This window comes from Rattus norvegicus, chromosome 18 (genome assembly GCF_021556685.1).
Source record: "Rattus norvegicus strain SHRSP/BbbUtx chromosome 18, alternate assembly SHRSP_T2T, whole genome shotgun sequence".
NCBI lineage: Eukaryota > Metazoa > Chordata > Mammalia > Rodentia > Muridae > Rattus > Rattus norvegicus.
This window is the reverse complement of record NC_141551.1, coordinates 16,017,618-16,036,445: the sequence shown is the minus strand read 5'-3', so window position 1 is coordinate 16,036,445 and position 18,828 is coordinate 16,017,618. Positions and strand designations below refer to the sequence as shown.

The following is an 18,828-nucleotide window of genomic DNA, read 5'->3' as shown; positions in this document are numbered from 1 at the left end:
GAATCAATACCACAGTGGCTCTTGGTTTTCTAGTGTGCGGGTGTATTTCCTAACATTTTTAAGTGCTTTAGAAATAAAGACTGTTTGAAAAGATTTTCTTCAGGTAATTTTCTGCATGGAAATCTTCTAGATTATGCACTCTAAAATGTTCCTGTTTCATTTATTTGTGTGTGCATATGTACCATTGTGCACAGATGGATATTAGGCTTGATTCATTCTTTCTATCATGTGAGTCCAAGGGATTGAACTCCAGGCTCTAGGTTTGTGAGACAAATGCAAAACCCAGGTTAGGTAGTGCTGAGGGATAAAGTCTCTTAAGTCCTATGTAGAGGCAGTCTGCAGATTTGCTCTCACTTCTCAGACAGTCCTCCTGATTGCTCTAACTGGGCTAGGTCTCTGAGGGTGCTATCTTAGCACCATGCTTTTCTCATTCATAGCGCTTAGGAGCAAGAGCTGCTGTGAGCCCCATTTCCTGTCCATGCCACAGATATCGATGAGCTCAGTTAATTTAAAAATGTGGCCTGGAACTGTCCTTTAGTTCCTTTCACTTGGGAACCTCATCTTTGTAAACCCCTGGCATCTACTGCTGAAGCCTTTGACAATTAAAACCATTCTGATGTACAGTTTTGTTACTGAGTTCTGAGGGGAGGTGAAGGCAGTGTTTGGCCTGAGCCTCACCTGAGCTGCTGCAGTGGTGCTCAGCATATTTGGGAGCTCCTGCTGGGAGCCAGCATGTACTCCATTAAGTCAGTAAGTCATGGTAGCACTCACTGCGTTTTCACTCTGAGTGTCTTACTTCTTCTTCTTCTTAGTGAAACTGATGAAAGCTGTAAGAAGCACCTTGGGAGAGTATTATCCATTTGGGAAGAGCGGTCTGTTTATGAAAACGATGTATTAGAACAACTTAAGCACGCTCTGTGTAAGTACAGGATCTCGATCTCTTTGTGTGATCCTCTCAGGAAAACATCTCATTAAAATCTCATGTCTTTTAAATCAGATGGAGATGATCTCTTTGTGTGATCCTCTCAGGAAAACATCTCATTAAAATCTCATGTCTTTTAAATCAGATGGAGATAAGAAGACGAGGAAGAGGACTTATGAGCAAATAAAGGTGGATGAGAATGAAAATTGTTCCTCTCTAGGGTCCCCAAGTGAACCACCACAGGTAAAAACCCAGGACAGCGCTGGGATTTTTACTCTATTACTTTTGGGCTTTGAGGACTCCAGTGTTCTGGGTATAAGAAAACTCTAAATTATTCTTTCTCTTTCCTGGATAACAAATTGCTTTTGTTTGAAGTAGCATATACCACCCACCACTGTCACCCCCCCCCCCCACCTCTGTGTCTGTCTGTGTGTAAGATTTTGTTGTTAATTTTTGTTTTATGAGTCAGTTTCTCTGTGTAGCCCTGACTGTCCTGGAACTCATTATACAGACACAGGTTGGCCTCAAACTCACAAAAAACTGCCTTCCTTTCCCTCCCAAGTCCTGGGATTAAAGGTTGCACTAGCACCACCTGGCCAGTTTCTTAACACGTAGAGATTGGGGGGAGGAGAGATGGCTGTCAGTTAAGAGTGCTGCTCCTCTTAACTCAGTTAATCTCTTAGCTAGATTTGGTTTGGTCCCGGCACCCATTAGTCATCTCACAGCATCTGCATCTCCAGTTCTGGGGCGTTTGGCACCCTGTTTTGGCCTCTGGTGGCACCAGGCATGATCATGTTGCAGACAGACATGACACAGAGGCGAAACAAATGAAAAAATTAGTCTAAAAATGTATTTTTAAAGGGTTGTCTTAAGAATGTTATACATTGCAGACTTTTTACTAGTGAATGCTTCATAAGAATTAGAAATATGAAAGAGGTGTCAAGTCCTCTGTGTGTGTGTGCGTGTGTGCGTGTGTGTTAGGGCTTTCTTTCTTCTGGTTCTGAAGTTGTGTAATCTTTTAGACTCTCGACCTTGTTAGAGCATTACAAGATTTAGAAAATGCAGCCTCAGGTGATGCAGCAGTCCATCAAAGGATAGCTTCTTTGCCTGTTGAAGTTCAAGAAGTATCCCTGCTCGAGAAAATAACAGGTGAGCAGAGAAAGCGAGACCCACAGGGTTTGGGAGGCAGGGAATGGGAACAGCACAGCATCATTTCTTGTGTAATGGTTGTGTTACCCTCTGCTTTTCTTAGATAAAGAATCTGGAGAAAGGCTTTCTAAGATGGTGGAAGACGCTTGTATGCTGCTGGCAGACTATAATGGCAGACTGGCAGCAGAAATAGACGACAGAAAGCAACTCACTCGGATGTTAGCGGACTTTCTTCGTTGTCAAAAGGAAGCCCTTGCAGAGAAAGAACATAAATTGGAAGTGCGTAACCTTTTCCTTCTTTAATGCATACCATTTAATTTTAATATACTTTAATGTATCTGTGCATCTTAGAGTTCTTTCATCATGGACTGTTCTAGCCATTGGCTCAGGTAAGCTTTTTCTTGCTATCAAGAATTTTTTCTCTGCCCTTGAACCACAGCAGCCTGATTAAGTAACTCTGAAATTTTGGTGTTAGCAGAATTTGTTACATTTAAAATGATTTATATTCAATTCCATGAAATAGAAAATAGTAAACCCTTCAAGCACAAAAAATAATAAGGACATAACAACTCTCTTGAAGTCTTATGTTAGTGGCAATAAATTGTTGGGTCTTTTGAACACTTAGTCTAGCACATACCACCATCTGTAGGTCTGTCATTTGAAGTATTCTCTCCACCTCTTGATTCTCACACTTAACATCTTCCTGCACACATACACACTCCTTGGGCTTACACATGCTGTTCCAGAGAAGGTTGTTGAAAGATGAGGTATGGCTGTCACTGTTGGTAATGAGTCTGGGGGCTCAGGAGCTAATAAAGAAGTAGTCTTTTAATATATTTTGAGCAAAGTAGCCATTGTCAATATAGGAAAGCTGGGTTTGGTTTTATTTAAAAGACCATTGGATTTCCTAGTTCTTATTTGAGTTGTTCTAATTCCAATGCTATGTAAGACTGTTCTGTTTGAGTCCCTTTACTTACAGACAGCTCATTCTGAATTTGCAGGTGTATCCTGGTACTGCCTCAAGTTTATTTTTTATTATTTAGCTCTTGGTTCATTCGTTTTTCAGTAAGCCCCAGGTGGTGTTTGAACTGGCTTGTTGTTGCAGTTCTGAGAGAGCTGTTTGATTATTCCACTCCAAATGCTCAACTCCTAATTTTGCACTGTCCTTTTTCCATTTGCTCCCTTTCTGTTCACATAAACTTGTTCTTCAGTTATTGTTGCTATGCTCTGTCCTGGAAGAGGTTGCCCACTTGAAATGGAGAAGATACAATAGAGTTTCTTAGAACATGAATTTCATAGTTGACTTACCTGTTTGTGATGTCGTAGTGGTCTTCAGTCTTAACGCATCATTGCTTTTTCACTGTTTGCAGCACTCAGGGTGAGTATGTCAGCAGTGTTTGTCTTCAGCCTTTTGGTACAGTTTCTTTAACTTCTGTTGAGCTTCTATTGCAGATATTGGACACGGCGTATCTTCTGTTGATGCCATCACCGTTAGCATATTCTTCCTGCTAAAAATAAACATCAAACTCCAAAGCCTGTATTGTCTCATGTTTTTGAAAATTGAAGAGCCAAAGCTTCATTATCCTACTTAGTACCTGCTTTCTCACTTTTGATGTTAGCTATCATTGGATTCAAAAATAGAATTTATATTTAATGTGTGAATGTAGAAAATAGATCATCACCACCCCCCCCCAGCCCTTTTGCCGTTGCATTCTAGCCAATTTCCTAGTTGATAGTCATACACAGAGCCGATGGTGGTAACACTGACATTCACCATGTCTCAGGAGTCCTGTTCTAGGCACATCACATAATCACCTTACTTAGTCCTACGCAGCAGGGGCGTTATTATCCACACTTTATAGTCATGGAAGTGAGGCACAGGGAGGTAAAGTAACTCCTACGTTTTCACAAAGCGCTAAGGGATTGTTTAGAGCCCAGAGAAAGTCTGTAGCATCAGTGCATTCTACTTAAAAAGCTTCCTGCTTTTACAGTAAGAAATATACCCCCTTTGCAAAATCAGAAGTGTTTCTCCAGCTCTTTCTAATCTTTCTGTTCCATCTAATTACTGGCTTGAAATAAAGTCTTGTACGGAGTTTTCAGCATGATAGAATTTTATATTGAAAAAAACAACTTCAGTTATGACTAGTTTTTTTTTTTTTTTTTTTTTTTTTTTTACTTTGTTGTTGTTTGTTTGTTTTAAATCGTTTTGGTTTTTCAAGGCAGGGTTTCTCTGTGTGGCCCTGGTTGTCTTGGAACTTACTTTGTAGTCCAGACTGGCCTCAAACTCAGTTCTCTCTGCCTCTGCCTCTGCCTCTGCCTAGAATGCCTAGATTAAAGGTGTGTGCCACCATGCCCAGCTCTTAATCATATGTTTAAGGATACTATTTACTTATATAAACTAGGATGTTTAAAATAGCAAGAAGTCCTTATAAATTGTCATTGGGCAGGTGTCATTTTTGTTGAAAGATGTGACAGTGACTTGGCATTTACCCCAACAATGGTTTGTATTAGGAGGCACCATCACCCTGAGCTAGCGACTAAGGACTGAAAGTTGAGAGTGTATAGTTTTGTATCAGCTGGGATGTCTCAGGTTATAGTCCTCAGGAGCCCCAATTAAACTGATTATGTATTGCTGTCACCAATTATTCTTTGTTTGAAAGTGGAACAAAAGTATCAGTTTAAGAAGTGGCTGTTTAATGTCTTGTGAAAGCCACTATTAAAGCACTTGAAATCAATGAAAATTTTGCACACTAGGTAAATTGTTACACACTAGATACTTTGTTATATACACTAGGTACATTGGTAGGCAGATTGATTGATTAATTTGATTGAAATGGGATGGGTAGATTGATTTGATCAGATAGACAGATTGATTGATTTGGTCTGGAACCTCAAGCTTCCTGCCTCAGCCTCAGGAGTCCTGGGATTGTATGTGTCTACCACGGCAGGATCATTTGAAGTAGTGACTTTTTCATTTGCCGTTTTTGGAGAGGAAGTGATATACAGATGAGAAACTCTTCTGTATCAGCGATATCCTTGACTGCTCAGCTTCCACAGCACAGTTTGTGGAAAGAAATACGCTTTTATAAAGTGCTTGACTCCTTTAATCCCAGCACTCAGGAGGCAGAGGTAAACGAATCTCTTGAGTTCAGGGCCAGCATTGAACAAAGCAAGTTCCATATGTAAGTGATGTGAAACTGATTCCAGGCAGAGATTGAACCCGTTTTATTGGAATTTGTTTTGCATGTGAGATAGAGATGTGACAAATTGAAGGCGATAATTATGCCTTTACTGATCAGTAATTAACAGACCAGGTATAGTAGCTCGTGTCTCTTAGTGAATTGTACACTGAAGCAGGAAGCATGAGTCTGAGTTCAGCTTGATCCTTGTAGGAAGTTCCAGGCCAGACTGCCTTTCTATACATAGTGAGATTCTGCCCCAGCCTTCCTAAAACTCTAAATTAATGAATCTTTTTTTACTAGTGTTTTGAAATGCCACTCTGCCAAGCTTAATTCCTGTATGTGTATAGTGACCTGTGCAAATTGTGACTTTGGTTGCTTTCTAATATTGTTCATGTTTGTCATTTCAACAGTCATGGTTATTGTGTATGTAAAGCTTTGTTTCTTTTCATTATTTCATTCTTTGCATTTTAATTGAGTGCTTATTCTTTTAACATTGTTATGGGTCACTTTTCTATCATTTATACCCAAGGTAAAGTTTAATGTATGAGGTAGATATAATAAGGAATAAATAGCACTACATTAAAATAATATATTGAAATAAGCATATGAGATGTGGTTTCTTTACCTCTCGATATCTTAGTTCACTGTAGTAAGATTTGTGCACCCTGGTGATTGAGGATGACTGACACAGTGGAAAGAGAGGCTGGAAGAGGATTGCTTACTACAAAGCAGTCCAGGGAATACAGTGGCTTACAAGCTTGGCTCAGTAATTTGAACAAGGTGAAAGTGGCCACTTTTTACATTTCGAAAGTGCTCCTATTTTGTCCTTTCCCCGTGCTAAAAGAGGAACACCTGAGCGGCCTATGACTTGTAGAGTGAACCGTGCTGTATACTGAGCAGGCTGAGGCTGAAAGGGGACAGTGCCGAATGCGTCTGGATCCTTGGGCTGGAATTGCCCTGTGTCTTACATGGCATGGAGGGCATGGGCCGATGAACAGGAATGCTGGCTGCAGGGGCAGAGTACCCACAGTCAGCACAGCCGAGGTTCTCACAAGTGAGATGGCACTCAGAGTCCATCTCACGTGAATGTCCCTAAAGAGATGGTTACGGAAGTTCAGAGTGCAGGAAGGAGCAGGACACTGGCTGTACTCTGGGTGCTGAGTCCTTAACAGGACTTCATCTAACAGTATGCTGGCATCAGTGTGAGCTGTGAGTGGTAGCAATGAAGGATTGGACAATCTTGTTCTGAAGCCTGGGGCAACCTCCCTGTTGATTACAAGTGTACACCACCTTGCCTACCTGAGGTGAGGTTTTGTTAATGCTGTAAAGGTAGTGTGTGTGGTCATCAAAGTTTTACATTCATTGCTAAAGGCATAGATGTGATCTATAATTCCAGTATTCCTTAACTTTTAACAGGATGAGATTATTGTACCTATAGCTGTTTTGTATATTGTCTTTGCACATTTACTGTAAACATTTTCATATAATTATCACACTTCCCCCTTTATTTTTGGGGATGGCACCCTAAACTTCACCTGTGATAAGCAAGCTCTCTGCCATCTATTCTTTCTTGATTTCTATTTATGTTATATCTTGTTTTGTAAAATAGTATCTGTCTACCTTTGTTTCACTTTCTTACTTTTGAAAACTATTGGCTTAAATAACATTTTGATCCCAAATTACATCCAACTTCTTGCTGTTGGGAAATACTGCTCTGAATCTCAAGTTAAATCTTTGCTTATTTGTGATAGTTTTAAGGTCTAAGAAAAAAAATAAGCCAACAGGAGACACACAGTTTTTATGTGTGTATACACCTCTGGACAACATCAGCTACTGTTTCCCAAAGCACCATTGTCCTGGTGTTTTGAGACAGGGTCTTATTAGCCCTGTATTTGCCAAGTAGGCTAGGCTGGTTGTCTGATGAGCCTCGGAGCTCTCCCTATCCCTTATTTCTCAGGGCTGGAATTAACAAGTGAGCCTCTCCACACTCTTGTTTTTTCTGAGGCCTCCCATCTTCACAGCCTTTTTGGTAGTGTTGAAATACATTCCACCATTGTATGCTCTGCTTCTAAGACTCTTAGAAAGATGAAACTCTTCAACCACTTTGACTGAAGAGCTCCCCTTTTGCTTAGCTTACCAGTCCCATTGTCAGTAACCCCGACTCCTAGAGTAGTGAAATGTTTGTCTAATTTGCATTACAACTTCTAGGCCTATCCATTCTCTAGCTTCTGCCAAAAACCAGTTCCTTTTATTGGTGGTTTTTATTAGTTTTCAGAATTTCGTTGATTGGCTTAATGAAGTTATTCTGGCCAGGCATGGAGGCACACACCTTTAATCCCACCATTTGGAGGCAGAGGCAGGTGGATCTAGTTGACTGTGTCAACATTGTCCTCAGTAAACAGTATTGCTGAGCAACCCTTTCCTTCTCTGCATTAGAGGGTCACACTTTGTCTGCATGGACCAGGATGTTGGTCTCTCATTGGTTTTGGAGACCTGTTGTTTTGCAGAAAGACCACTGTTGAGTTTTGGTTTTGCTTCTGAATTACTTAGAGTTTCTCATATTCTTTTTTTTTTTTTTTTCCGGAGTTGGGGACTGAACCCAGGGCCTTGCGCTTGCTAGGCAAGCGCTCTACCACTGAGCAAAATCCCCAACCCCGAGTTTCTCATATTCTTATTACATACATTAGATGTTTTGAATTGCAACTCCATATTGCTTATCTTTTCTCCGTTTTAACCATTTCTAACAGGTTTTTCCTCTATGTTCTGTCATTTATGCTGGGTTTTGTTTGTTTTACTCTTTTTAGAAAGCTTTGCTCTTTGCTTGTCTAGTGTTTTTAGTGGTTGTCTCATTATTGTCCTCTTTTTGTTGTGCATTAATGACATCTCCCTCTGTATGCAGTCTGGCCTGAAACCTGCCTCAGACTTCCAAGTGAGGAATTACAAGCCTTTCCCACTATCCCCAGATTAATTAGGAGTGGAGTTGATTTCCATCAGTTTGCTTTAGGTCTTTGTTGAAGAAAGGGATTTGCTATCCAGGTGCTTAATTAGTTTGCAAACTGTTGTTAGGGTGAGCTAAGAGGGAGTCAGAAGTCAAGACTTCTGGACTCACCTAGAGCTGACTGGAAGTGGGTTTTCCCAGTGTATGGTGACTACTATTGTCATGGCCTTTACTATTTTATCTTGCTTTGGAGAGCCACAGGAAGTACAGGCTTCCTTTTAAAAATGATGAAGTGAGTTAGCAAGGGTTATGAATGTTTGCAATGACTCTGCAGAACTGGGTAGAGACTACAGCAGTGTCAGGCCTGTTTACATACATGTGAAATGCAGCTTACTTAGCTCTTGTGCATTTTCTACAGATGTGACTGTGGGCTTCTTGCTTAGTTTGCTAACTCCTTAAACTTAGGATTGCTAACACTGTACTTTCTTAAAGCATTTTCCTTTCCTCCCCTTTCTCTTCCTCCTTTCTTCTCCCCTCTGTTCCCCTCTGTTCCCCTCCCTAAAGGGAATCTGCATAGCCCTGGCTGTCCTGGAATTCACTATGTATACAGTTTTGGCCTGGAATTCAGAGGTCTATCTGCTTCTGTCTCCCATGTTCCACTTTACCTAATCCATGGATTGAAGAATTAGGGAAGTCAACATTTTAAATTATATGGTTGATAGACAAGTTACAGCCTCTGAGGAAAAAGAAAATCTTAAGTAAGGAAAGGAAGTTTGTAAAATATATAATGACTCTTTCATTTCTAGTTTTTAGAGAATATTCAAATATTCTAGTGAATAAATCTTTTCTATGGCATGTTATGGCATTTTTTTCTTCTAGGCATTGACCTTTAAAAGAATTTTGTTAGTGTTTATTATAGCAATTACATACATGTATGCAATTCTTTTGATCACATTGATCACTATTGCCCTCTTACTCCTTACACTGAAGAATGGTTGCCTCCTCTGGCAGCAGTTTCATCTGGGCCCTGAGCTGTTTGTAGCTCATGCGTGCATGAGGCCCTGGGATCCGTCCACTGCTATCAGCTCTACAGGAGCTGGAGGAGGGGTGTGTGTGGTGGAAAATGGTCACAGTAGAGTAACTAAGAAATACCCTAACTAGTTAGTGTCCATCGTAAGACACGTGCTCTAGGTGCTATGTATGAGGAAATCGCTTTAATTTTTTTTGGGGGGGGTCATCAAAGGAGTATTCTAGGCAAGGCAAGAAAGAAACAACACAGGCAACCACAGCAAAGACGTCGTGGCTGTGACCTACGAATGGGGCACAGATAGCAAAGTGAGATGTGGTTGGTTGTAGTTTAAAGTTAATGTGGTACTTACATTCGAACAGGGTACAGTTGTAAAAATGTTTGACAGGAACTAGCAAGGTGGCTCAGTGGGAAAAGGCACTTGCTTCCAAGCCTAGTGATCTGAGTTCAGTCCCTGGAACCTACATGCTGGAAGGGGAGAGCTGATTCCTACAAGCTGTCCTCTAGGGGTTGGGGATTTAGCTCAGCGGTAGAGCGCTTGCCTAGCGAGTGCAAGGCCCTGGGTTCGGTCCCCAGCTCCGAAAAAAAAAAAAAAGAAAAGGAAAAACAAGCTGTCCTCTAGTCTCCACAAGTGTACCGACACAATAAATTAACTATTTTAAAACGTGTATAGAACAAAGTATTGGCAGACCAGCAAGATGGCTCAGCAGGTAATGGCATTTTGCTGCCAAACCTGACCTGAGCTTCATCCCCAGAACCCTTGTGGAGAAAGGCAAGAGCTTGACTCCTTCAACTTGTTCCATGGCCTCTATATTTATGCCCTGATACATGCATGTCCCTTTCTCTGGATGGATGGTTAGGTTGGAGATTATTAGATGGTATTGTATTTGCCTAGTGTGCATGAAGGCCTAGGTTTGATTCCCAACACCACAGTGGTTTATACCCGTAATCCCAGCACTGGGAAGGTGGAGCCAGGAGAATTAGAAGTTCCAGCTGCACTAGCTGCATAGTGACTTCGAGGCCAGCCCGAGCTGTATGAGACCCCTACAGTGTGCTAACATCTATGTATGGTGCACAGGATTGGATTTTTTCCCCAGAGGTTTTTTTTTAAGGTTTTAATTACAAAATAGTTAATGTTTTGGCTTATAAGTCCTTTAGTATTCAAGGTATAAAATTTGTATGCTCACAATAAATGAATTATAAAATAAAGAGAATGTAGTTTAAATGTTTCCCCTTGGAGCTAAAGAGTAAAATGTAAGAATTTTTGGTAGATTAAATGTTTCTGTGTGCTGATTTTGATGGGTATGTCCATCTCATGAACTTATCTGTCAAACAACAGATGTGTAGAAATCTTTGTTTCTTGATTTCTTTTTGAATCCACAAACCTTCCACTTGTGTCATTGGAGTTTTGATGCTGAATCCCAGCAAGTCCAGGTGTATCACGTCCCTTACTTCTCCTGTGGTTTGCACACAGTAACAGCAGCTGAAAGTCAGTGTGAATGAACCAACATTTGCTACTTACAGTGTCTGTTTCCAGACATTCCCAAGTGCCAGCACTTCAATCTCTCATAGAACCTGCTGTTTAGAAGTGAAGTGAGGGTTGTAGAATCCAAATTGACAGCTCAAGAACCTGTTTGCTAACCAGTGTACACCGTAGCAAAGTGAACTTTGTGTGGAACTTCAGCATGAATGAGACAAGGGAGCAAAGCAGTAACAGCAATTAGCAAAGTGCAGCAATAGGATTTTACAGTGTGGTCCTAGTGTGCAGCCAAGAGTGAGAGCAACAGCGAGTGGTGTTTGAGGGGCCTTTCTGACCAATAACTCATGAGCCTCTTAAACAGTAATGATTTTGCGTTGAAGGGTGGCCAGTGGTGTTTAGAGTAATGTCATCTCAGATAGAATTTGGTCAGGCTTGCTGGCCTATATATAGTCAGTCTTGGTAGAATAATAACTTGTGGAACAAAGTCTGCTTCTTTCTTGAAGCCTCTGTGAGTCTCGTTCCAGCATACAGTAATGCACTTGGGAGTTTATAGGAAAAATCAGTACACTTCAAAATTGAGATAACTCGCATGTCACAATGCAGAACTGAGTAGAAGCTAATTGTGAGAAGACTTCAGTAAGTTTACTATGCAGCAGTGTTTTAATTATTTTAATTCCAAAGAGTATTCTAGTTAATGGAATGTTGAGATTATGACTGTTTAGTTTTTCTTGATTAAGAAAGATACACAGCATAAGCATATTGAATAATTAGGAGGAGATAGCTTTTGTTGCCAATAGCTTTGAGAATGCAGTTATTTCAAATGTATGTGCACATTTGCTTCATAGGAAGTTACTTAGAGCTGCTCTGAAAACTTAACCAAGATTAGCTAACTTTTACCCATGGTTAAGATTTGCTCTTTACTAGGTAATGCCAAATAAGGGAAAGTACTAGTCAATGTAGATAGGATTGCATTGAGCTGAACTAGTTAGTAAACATGGGATTCCATATTAACAAAGTGAATGAGCCATCCACAGTTCATCCAAGGACAGAAGCCAGGGCCATGGTAGTGGCAGGAGATGTACCAACAATGCCTCAGAGTAGAGCTCGAGCAGAGTGAGAGCTGGGACTAAATGCCGTGTGTGAATACTTGCCTTCAGGTGCTTTGGAAGCTAACCCAAGACTTCGGTTTACTTCCAAGGGCAGAACTAGGAGCACTACTGCTAATGTTGGGTTCTCAGTGTCTGACACCTATATCTACTTCAACATTACACAGCCTAATTCGTGAGATTAACATAAAGCTTCCCACCCTAGCATGACTCTTCACTGGTACCTGGTACATTGTTCCAGGAAAACAACATAGAGGCAAAACAAGCATCAGAACCAAACTTAACCTGTTTGGGTAAGTTGTTTTGTTTTGTTTTGTATGTCCAGGCCAGGAATTTATCGATAGCTAAGGGTTCTAGTGGGTAAAGCAGACACAATGCCTCACTGGACAGGTAATGCAAGTAAAGAGGTAAAAATTCCCCAAATAAAAACAAAAGAGAGGGATTGAGGATTTAGCTCAGTGGTAGAGCGCTTGCCTAGCAAGCGCAAGGCCCTGGGTTCGGTCCCCAGCTCCAAAAAAAAAAAAAAAAAAAAAAAGGAAAAAAAAAAAAAAACCAAAAAACCAAAAGAGAATCTCACCTAGTTCTTCAGACAGGCATCTGACGCAGTGAAGGGCAGCCATGAAAATACTTGGTGAGGGTGTGAGGGCCAATGGGAACTTCCCTAACAGATGCAGAGTGGAAAAGGAACGGAAAGACACATCCACAAATAGTACAGCCAAGGATTGAGACGGTTTCATTACATGCCTGGAATACCAGAAGAGAGAAGCAGGAAAGACATGAAGCCCCGATGACTAAGGATTTCCAGAATCAATGGCAGAAACCAAATCCTGATCTAGGGAAACTAGAATGTCAGGCAAGACTGAGGGACAAAGTACAGTCTACACCTGGGCGGATCCGGTTTACATCCTAGGACACCAGAGAGGAGACTTAAGCCAGAGGGGAATTCCTGCAGTGCAGCAGAATTGCAATGGGTTGGACAAAGCTGTGGGCAAGAAGATGGAGGGGCCTGGTTGTCCTTGGTGCACAGCATCCCAGGAAGACTGGTAGAGAGGGTGAAAACCCACCAACCTGGGGTTTTATGTCAAAAGACGTTTGAAAGTGAAGGAAGTCTGATGCTGGAGGTGATGGTGCAATCGGATTATGTACATAACAAGGGTGAGGGGAAGTTGGGTGCAGTGTCGACCTAAGTGAGACCTGTGTGAGTGAAGCAGCTCTTTGCGGAACTTTCTTGGTGTGCACCTCATGGTCTCAGCCCACTGAGGATATAACAGATGTAACATAGACCACTCTGTAATTTTATCCCAAACACTAGCCCAGACTTGTCTTTCTGGCATACTTCTTTGAAGCTGTAGAGCAGTGGCACATCCTATTTATATGTCACATGATATTTAACAGCCCAGAGATACTGTGATGTAATATTACTCAGAAAATAAAACTTCAAGCTAACAAGTTATATCAGCTCCACCTCCACTTAGTCATCAGCATGTGTAGAAGCAGGTCATTTTTTTTTTTTTTTTTAAGTTGCATCGTCTTGCTTTTGAGGTTGCCTGGTTAATGGAGAAGTCACTAGTGTTGTATGCTGCCTGTCAGCTCATATCTTACCAATACCTCTGTTCTTTTAAGGTTAAAACTGAGACTCGCCAGTGGATTCAGCTTTCCTGGAGCACTAGGCACCATTTCTAAATGAACTTGCCCTCATGGCCATCTTTTTTATTCTTTTGTTGTTGTTAATGAATGTAAAAATCACCTGAATATTTACATAGGTGGAAATGGTGACTCAACTACTGAAAAAGGCAGAGGTGTTCAATGATGTGCTCTTAGACACAGAGGTGTTCAATGATGTGCCCTTAGACACAGAGGTGTTCAATGATGTATGTGCCCTTAGACACAGAGGTGTTTAAAATGGCAGTTTTCTCCTTGGTTGGTCGCTCACCTTTTTCAGCAATGATCGGGTGGTGGTGTAGGGGCTTTCAGTGTGGAGCATTGAGAATACCCATTGCTCAGTTAATTCCAGGGTTCAAGAAACAGGAGGGCGTAATGGGAAGCATCAGGACTGAGCCAGTCCAAGTTTGAACCTTTGTTTTTCATTTTTCTGTTGACGTTGAGTGAAGGTTTTTTTTTTTTTTTTTTTTTTTGTTCTTTTTTTCAGAGCTGGGGACCGAACCCAGGGCCTTGCGCTTCCTAGGTAAGCGCTCTACCACTGAGCTAAATCCCCAGCCCCGAGTGAAGGTTCTTAATGGTTATGACTTAACTTTTGTGATGGTTTGTAGATGCTAGGCCCAGTGAGTGCCACTGTTAAAAGGTGTGGCCCTGTTGGAATAGGTGTATCACTGTGGGTATAGGCTATAAGACCCTCATGCTAGCTGCATGGAAGTCAGTCTTCCACTAGCAGCCTTCCACTATGCCTGCACCATGCCTGCCTACATGCTGTCGTGCTCCCACCTTGATAATGGACTGGATCTCTGAACTTATAAGCCGGCACCAATTAAATATTGTCCTTTATAAGACTTTGCCTTGGTCATGGTGTCTGGTCACAGCAATAAAACCGTAATTAAGACAGAAGCTGGTACCAGTGACTGGGGTATTGCTGTGATAGGCCTGACCATGCCATTTGTTTGGGAGAATGTGGATTTTGGGACTTCAGATTTGGAAAACCATGGAATGCTTTAAGTTGGGCTAATGGGTTATCCTAATAGGAATATGGAAGACTTTGTTGCTGTGAGTGATTTGAACTGTGCAGACCTGGCCCAAGAGGTTTCAGAGGAGAATTTCAGTATGTAAAGACTGTTTTTGTAGTATCTTGGTGAAGAATGTGGCTGTTTTTTGCTCCTGTCTACCCAAGGCTAAGGTGAAAAGATTTATATTAACTGCACTGACAAAGAAAATCTCAAAAAAGCCCAGCAGAGACTTTGTTCTCTGGTTAAGGCTCATGAACAGCATTTTAAATAAGCATAGCAAACTGAAAAAGGAAAATAGAAAATGTATAGTTTGAGTATTAAAGGAGCACCAGGAAGTGAAATGGAAGTGAATCCTATCTTCTAGGAGATAACAGATTAAGGAATTTGGGGTAAGATTCTACCCAGCTAAATTTAGATCCAGGCATAGTGGTATGCACCTATAGTCCCAGGAGACAGCTAAACAGGTCTCAGATTTCAAGGCCAGCCTGGAGCAAAGTAGGTTTTAGGCAAACAAAAGCTTAAATCCAGGCTTGGTGGACCACACCTTTAATCCCAGCCTTACAGGAGACCGTGCCATGCAGATCTCTGAGTTCAATGTCAACCTACAGAGCAAGTTCCAGGAAAGCCAGGCGTAGGGAGAGGGAGTCGGAAAAGAAAGCTGGTAATAGAGTAAGGGGAGCCGTGTTCCAGCCCCAGCAAGCAGCAGGATTTGGTAGCTTCAGCCACGTGGCTGTCTCTGGCTTTAGAGTGAAAAGTAGAAGGGACTGTTGGGACAATTGATGCAGGTTAGCTGGAGATGAGAAGAGACCAGCATCAATGAGGTGAAATCTGGGAAGTGTTCAGAGATAGCCAAGGTTGTACATCATGATGCAGCTGGACTTGGTAATGTGTCAGAGTCACCCAGGTGGTACTGGTTTTGAAGGCATGAAGGGGTCATGAAGAGCAGCTGAGGCCTGGCGCTGTGAGGCTCTGGAAAGCCATTGGTGAAGGTGCAGCCTCAGTTGCATTGATGGCCCAGGACTGAAGGGGTCATGCAAAGGAGCTGAGGCTTGGCACCATGAACAGAGCCTATGAAGCTATTGGCGAAGCCTAGTTGCAGAAGACCCAGCTATTGGATATGCCAGTACCTTGGAATGATCACCAAGAACAACAGTGGCAGTGGAGTGGAGTTAATTAGAACCTAGAGTGCTACAGAGGGAAGACCTGGACTAGTGATGCCAGCCCTTTGGAGGAGTCCAGAAAATCATGTGTGGATCCCAGACATTGAAACAAGAAACTGTAACATTTAAGTTGCTTTAGAGACCTCAAGATTTTCGAGATGCCAAAGTCATAGGCTATCTCCTGAGGAAAGCTGCTAACAGGGAGTGGATCCAGCCCAGGAAAAGAAGTTTGTTGCAGTCAACAAAGATGAAAAAGGAGCTGGAGATCTGAAGACTGATTTGACATCAGCCATGGAGACGCAGAGTTTGGAGTTTGTCCAGCTGGTTTCCCATCTTGATTTGGAGATTACAGTTAAGTGATTGGATGGATCTCAGAAGAGATTTTGAGCTTTGGGCTTTTAACCTTTTTGAAACTGCTTTAGACTATGGGGATTTTTGGAAGTTGGACTAGGCGTACTTTTTAATGTGCTATGGCTAGATATGACCCCCATAGACTCGTGTTTGATTAAGCCCGGGAGTGGAACGTGATGGTTTGTATATGCTAGGCACAGGCAGTTGGCACTATTAGAAGATGTGCTCCTCTTGGAGTGGGTGTAGGCTATAAGATGCTCATCCTAGCTGCCTACAAGTCAGTCTTCCATTAGCAGCCTTCAGATGAAGATGTAGAATTCTCAGCTCTGCCAGCACTATGCCTGCCTTTTAGCTGCCATGCTCCCACCTTGATAATGGACTGAACCCCAGAACCTGTTAGCCAGCCCCAATTAAATGTCCTTTCTAAGAGTTGCCTTGATTATTGTGTCTGTTCACGGCAGTAAAACCCTAACCAAGACAAGTTTCATCTTGTAGAGCATGTAGTCTCTATACGGAGTATTTAGAATAATAACTGGCATTTTTCATTTGGGTTAGAATATGCTAGATGAAGTATCTTGAGTTCATAGCAGAATTTAAGTGGTCAGTTATCATAATGATACACAGATTTCAGAGATAAACTGCTTGGATATTTGCATAGTGCAGCTTCTGGAGTTAGATGGAAATAGTGTTCTATTTAAGAATTTTTGTGTGGGGATGGGGATTTAGCTCAGTGGTAGAGCGCAAGCGCAAGGCCCTGGGTTCGGTCCCCAGCTCTGAAAAAAAGAAGAAAAGAAAAGAATTTTTGTGGAGAGAAGTCTTTGTGCTAGGATGTTACTATTCTGAAAGAATAGGTGTTGATAAACAGGTATTGTCAATCTAGTTGTGTTATACTTACTGAACCCTAGAGATAGCCCTCGCAAGGAGGACGGAGTGACTTGTCTAAGCCTGTTTTTATAGTATTTTGAAATCTGCTCAAGATGTTTCCAGTAGGTCACAAAAACAGTTCAAAAGAATTAATCCTAGTGTTTCTGGTTTGGTGTGGCATGCTATACGCTACAGCAGAGGGCTCCAGGAAGTGAGTGGGCTTTAATAGGCAGGTCCTTCTCTTTGCCCAGCCTTTCTGGTATCTTGGAGATGTAGTGGAAATTCATCTTTGTTTTGATAGGTTTTGTTTGTTTGTTTTTAAATACATGTTTTATTTGGATAGGTTTTTGAGACTGGCTCAGACTGACTTCCACCTCTTCCCAGCCTCATTCTTAGTACTGAAATCACAAGCACTACACCTAGTTCTGTGGGGTTTTGGTTTTGTTTTGTTTTGGTTTTTGTCACAATTGTGTAGAAAAGAGAGAGCAGGAATAGAATCATTTTCAAGGAAAGATGAATGTACACGTTTAAAAACCTTTATATTAGTGAGTTTTAGAACAACTGCTTAATGCCTAAAATAACTCTTGATTTGTTTTATTTTATTTTTCCTCTTAAGGTAGGGTCTCCAGAACTTGTTGCTCATACTGGCCTGGCACTCACTATATAGACCAGGCTAGTTTCAAACTTTAGGCTACTTTGCCTATGCCTTCCAAGTGCTATGATTTTTAGTGTGTGTGACCCCACCCAGCCTGGGAAGTTCACTCTTCTAGCTCAGTGGTGATCAGACCTAGAGATTGAATGCCCCTCTCTAAGGGGTTGCCCAAGACCATGGGGAAACACTGATATTTACATTATGATTTATAACGGTAACAAAATTACAGTCATGAAGTAGCAACAAAAATTATGTTAAGGTTGGGAGTCAGCACAATATGAGGTGTTAAAGGGCCCAGGCATTAGGAATTAGGAAGGTTGAGAGCTGCTGCTGTAGCTGCTTGTTTTGAGCTATTCCGATGCTATCCCAGAATGGCAATCACAGTTTTAGCATTACAGATCTGTAAAACTGCCCTTCTTTTAATCCTTGCTCAAGGGCATGGAGGTAGGAGATTGCCGAAGCAGAGTTTATCTGTGTCCTGACTTGATCTTAGTAGTCAGCTCTGCATGTTACCATACAAAACTGTGTCCTCCCCAGTACAAGTAGGAAATTTGGAAACAATCCTGTAGTACTTGAGGTTAGAACGAGCTTTGAGAAGTGAGCACAGCACAGAGGTCTGCTGAGGTAGGAGCAGGCAGTGTTGGTGGCCATGTTTGGTCAAGAGCATTTATGAAGTCATCTATACATAAGGATTGGCTACAGAGAAAAACTCCAGTTTGAAGTCTTGACTTAACTTGGCAGTGCATACAGGGCTGATCACATCCTCTAAGGGACTGGTTCAACACCCCCACTACCTTTGGTGCTAGGCTTGAGCCCAGGACTTCAACATGATAAAAAGTGTTTTACCTCAGATTTAAACCTGGGCCTTGGGCTGGAGAGATGGCTCAGCAGTTAAGAGCACCCGACTGCTCTTCCAGAGGTCATGAGTTCAATTCCCAGCAACCACATGGTGGCTCACAACCATCTGTAAGGAGATCCGATGCCCTCTTCTGGTGTATCTGAAGACAGCTACAGTGTACTTATATATATAATAAATAAAAATAAATCTTTAAACCTGGGCCTTAACGCAGTGTTGAAGCATGGCAAGGTGAAGCCTCCTTCTGGTTAAGACATGCATTTTAGTGCGTAAGCGGAAGGAGGAAGAGTGGTCAGAAAGGTTCTAGACAGAAACAGCTCTGTAACAATGGTATGTTTTTATGGGTTTGGGGTTTTTGTTTGTTTTCCTTTGGGCCAAGCCTTTAAGAGCTAAGCCAGCTTCCAGCCCCCAACCCTTTGTTTGAGATAGGGTCTCTAAGTATCCTTGCCTAACCTGGAACTCT

At 41.8% G+C, this 18,828-nt stretch overlaps 1 protein-coding gene across 3 annotated transcripts in view; it reads left to right on the top strand.

The window, feature by feature from the left end:
* The window catches only part of Rprd1a (regulation of nuclear pre-mRNA domain containing 1A), a 47,568-nt gene that overhangs the window by 22,501 nt on the left and 6,239 nt on the right, over positions 1 to 18,828 (top strand). For 2 of the 3 annotated variants that reach the window (NM_001305179.1, XM_087592572.1), the window contains 4 exon segments: positions 813 to 919; positions 1,068 to 1,165; positions 1,945 to 2,071; positions 2,175 to 2,350. In NM_001305179.1, the coding sequence (NP_001292108.1) occupies positions 813 to 919; positions 1,068 to 1,165; positions 1,945 to 2,071; positions 2,175 to 2,350 (508 nt within the window). 3 annotated transcript variants of the gene reach the window in all.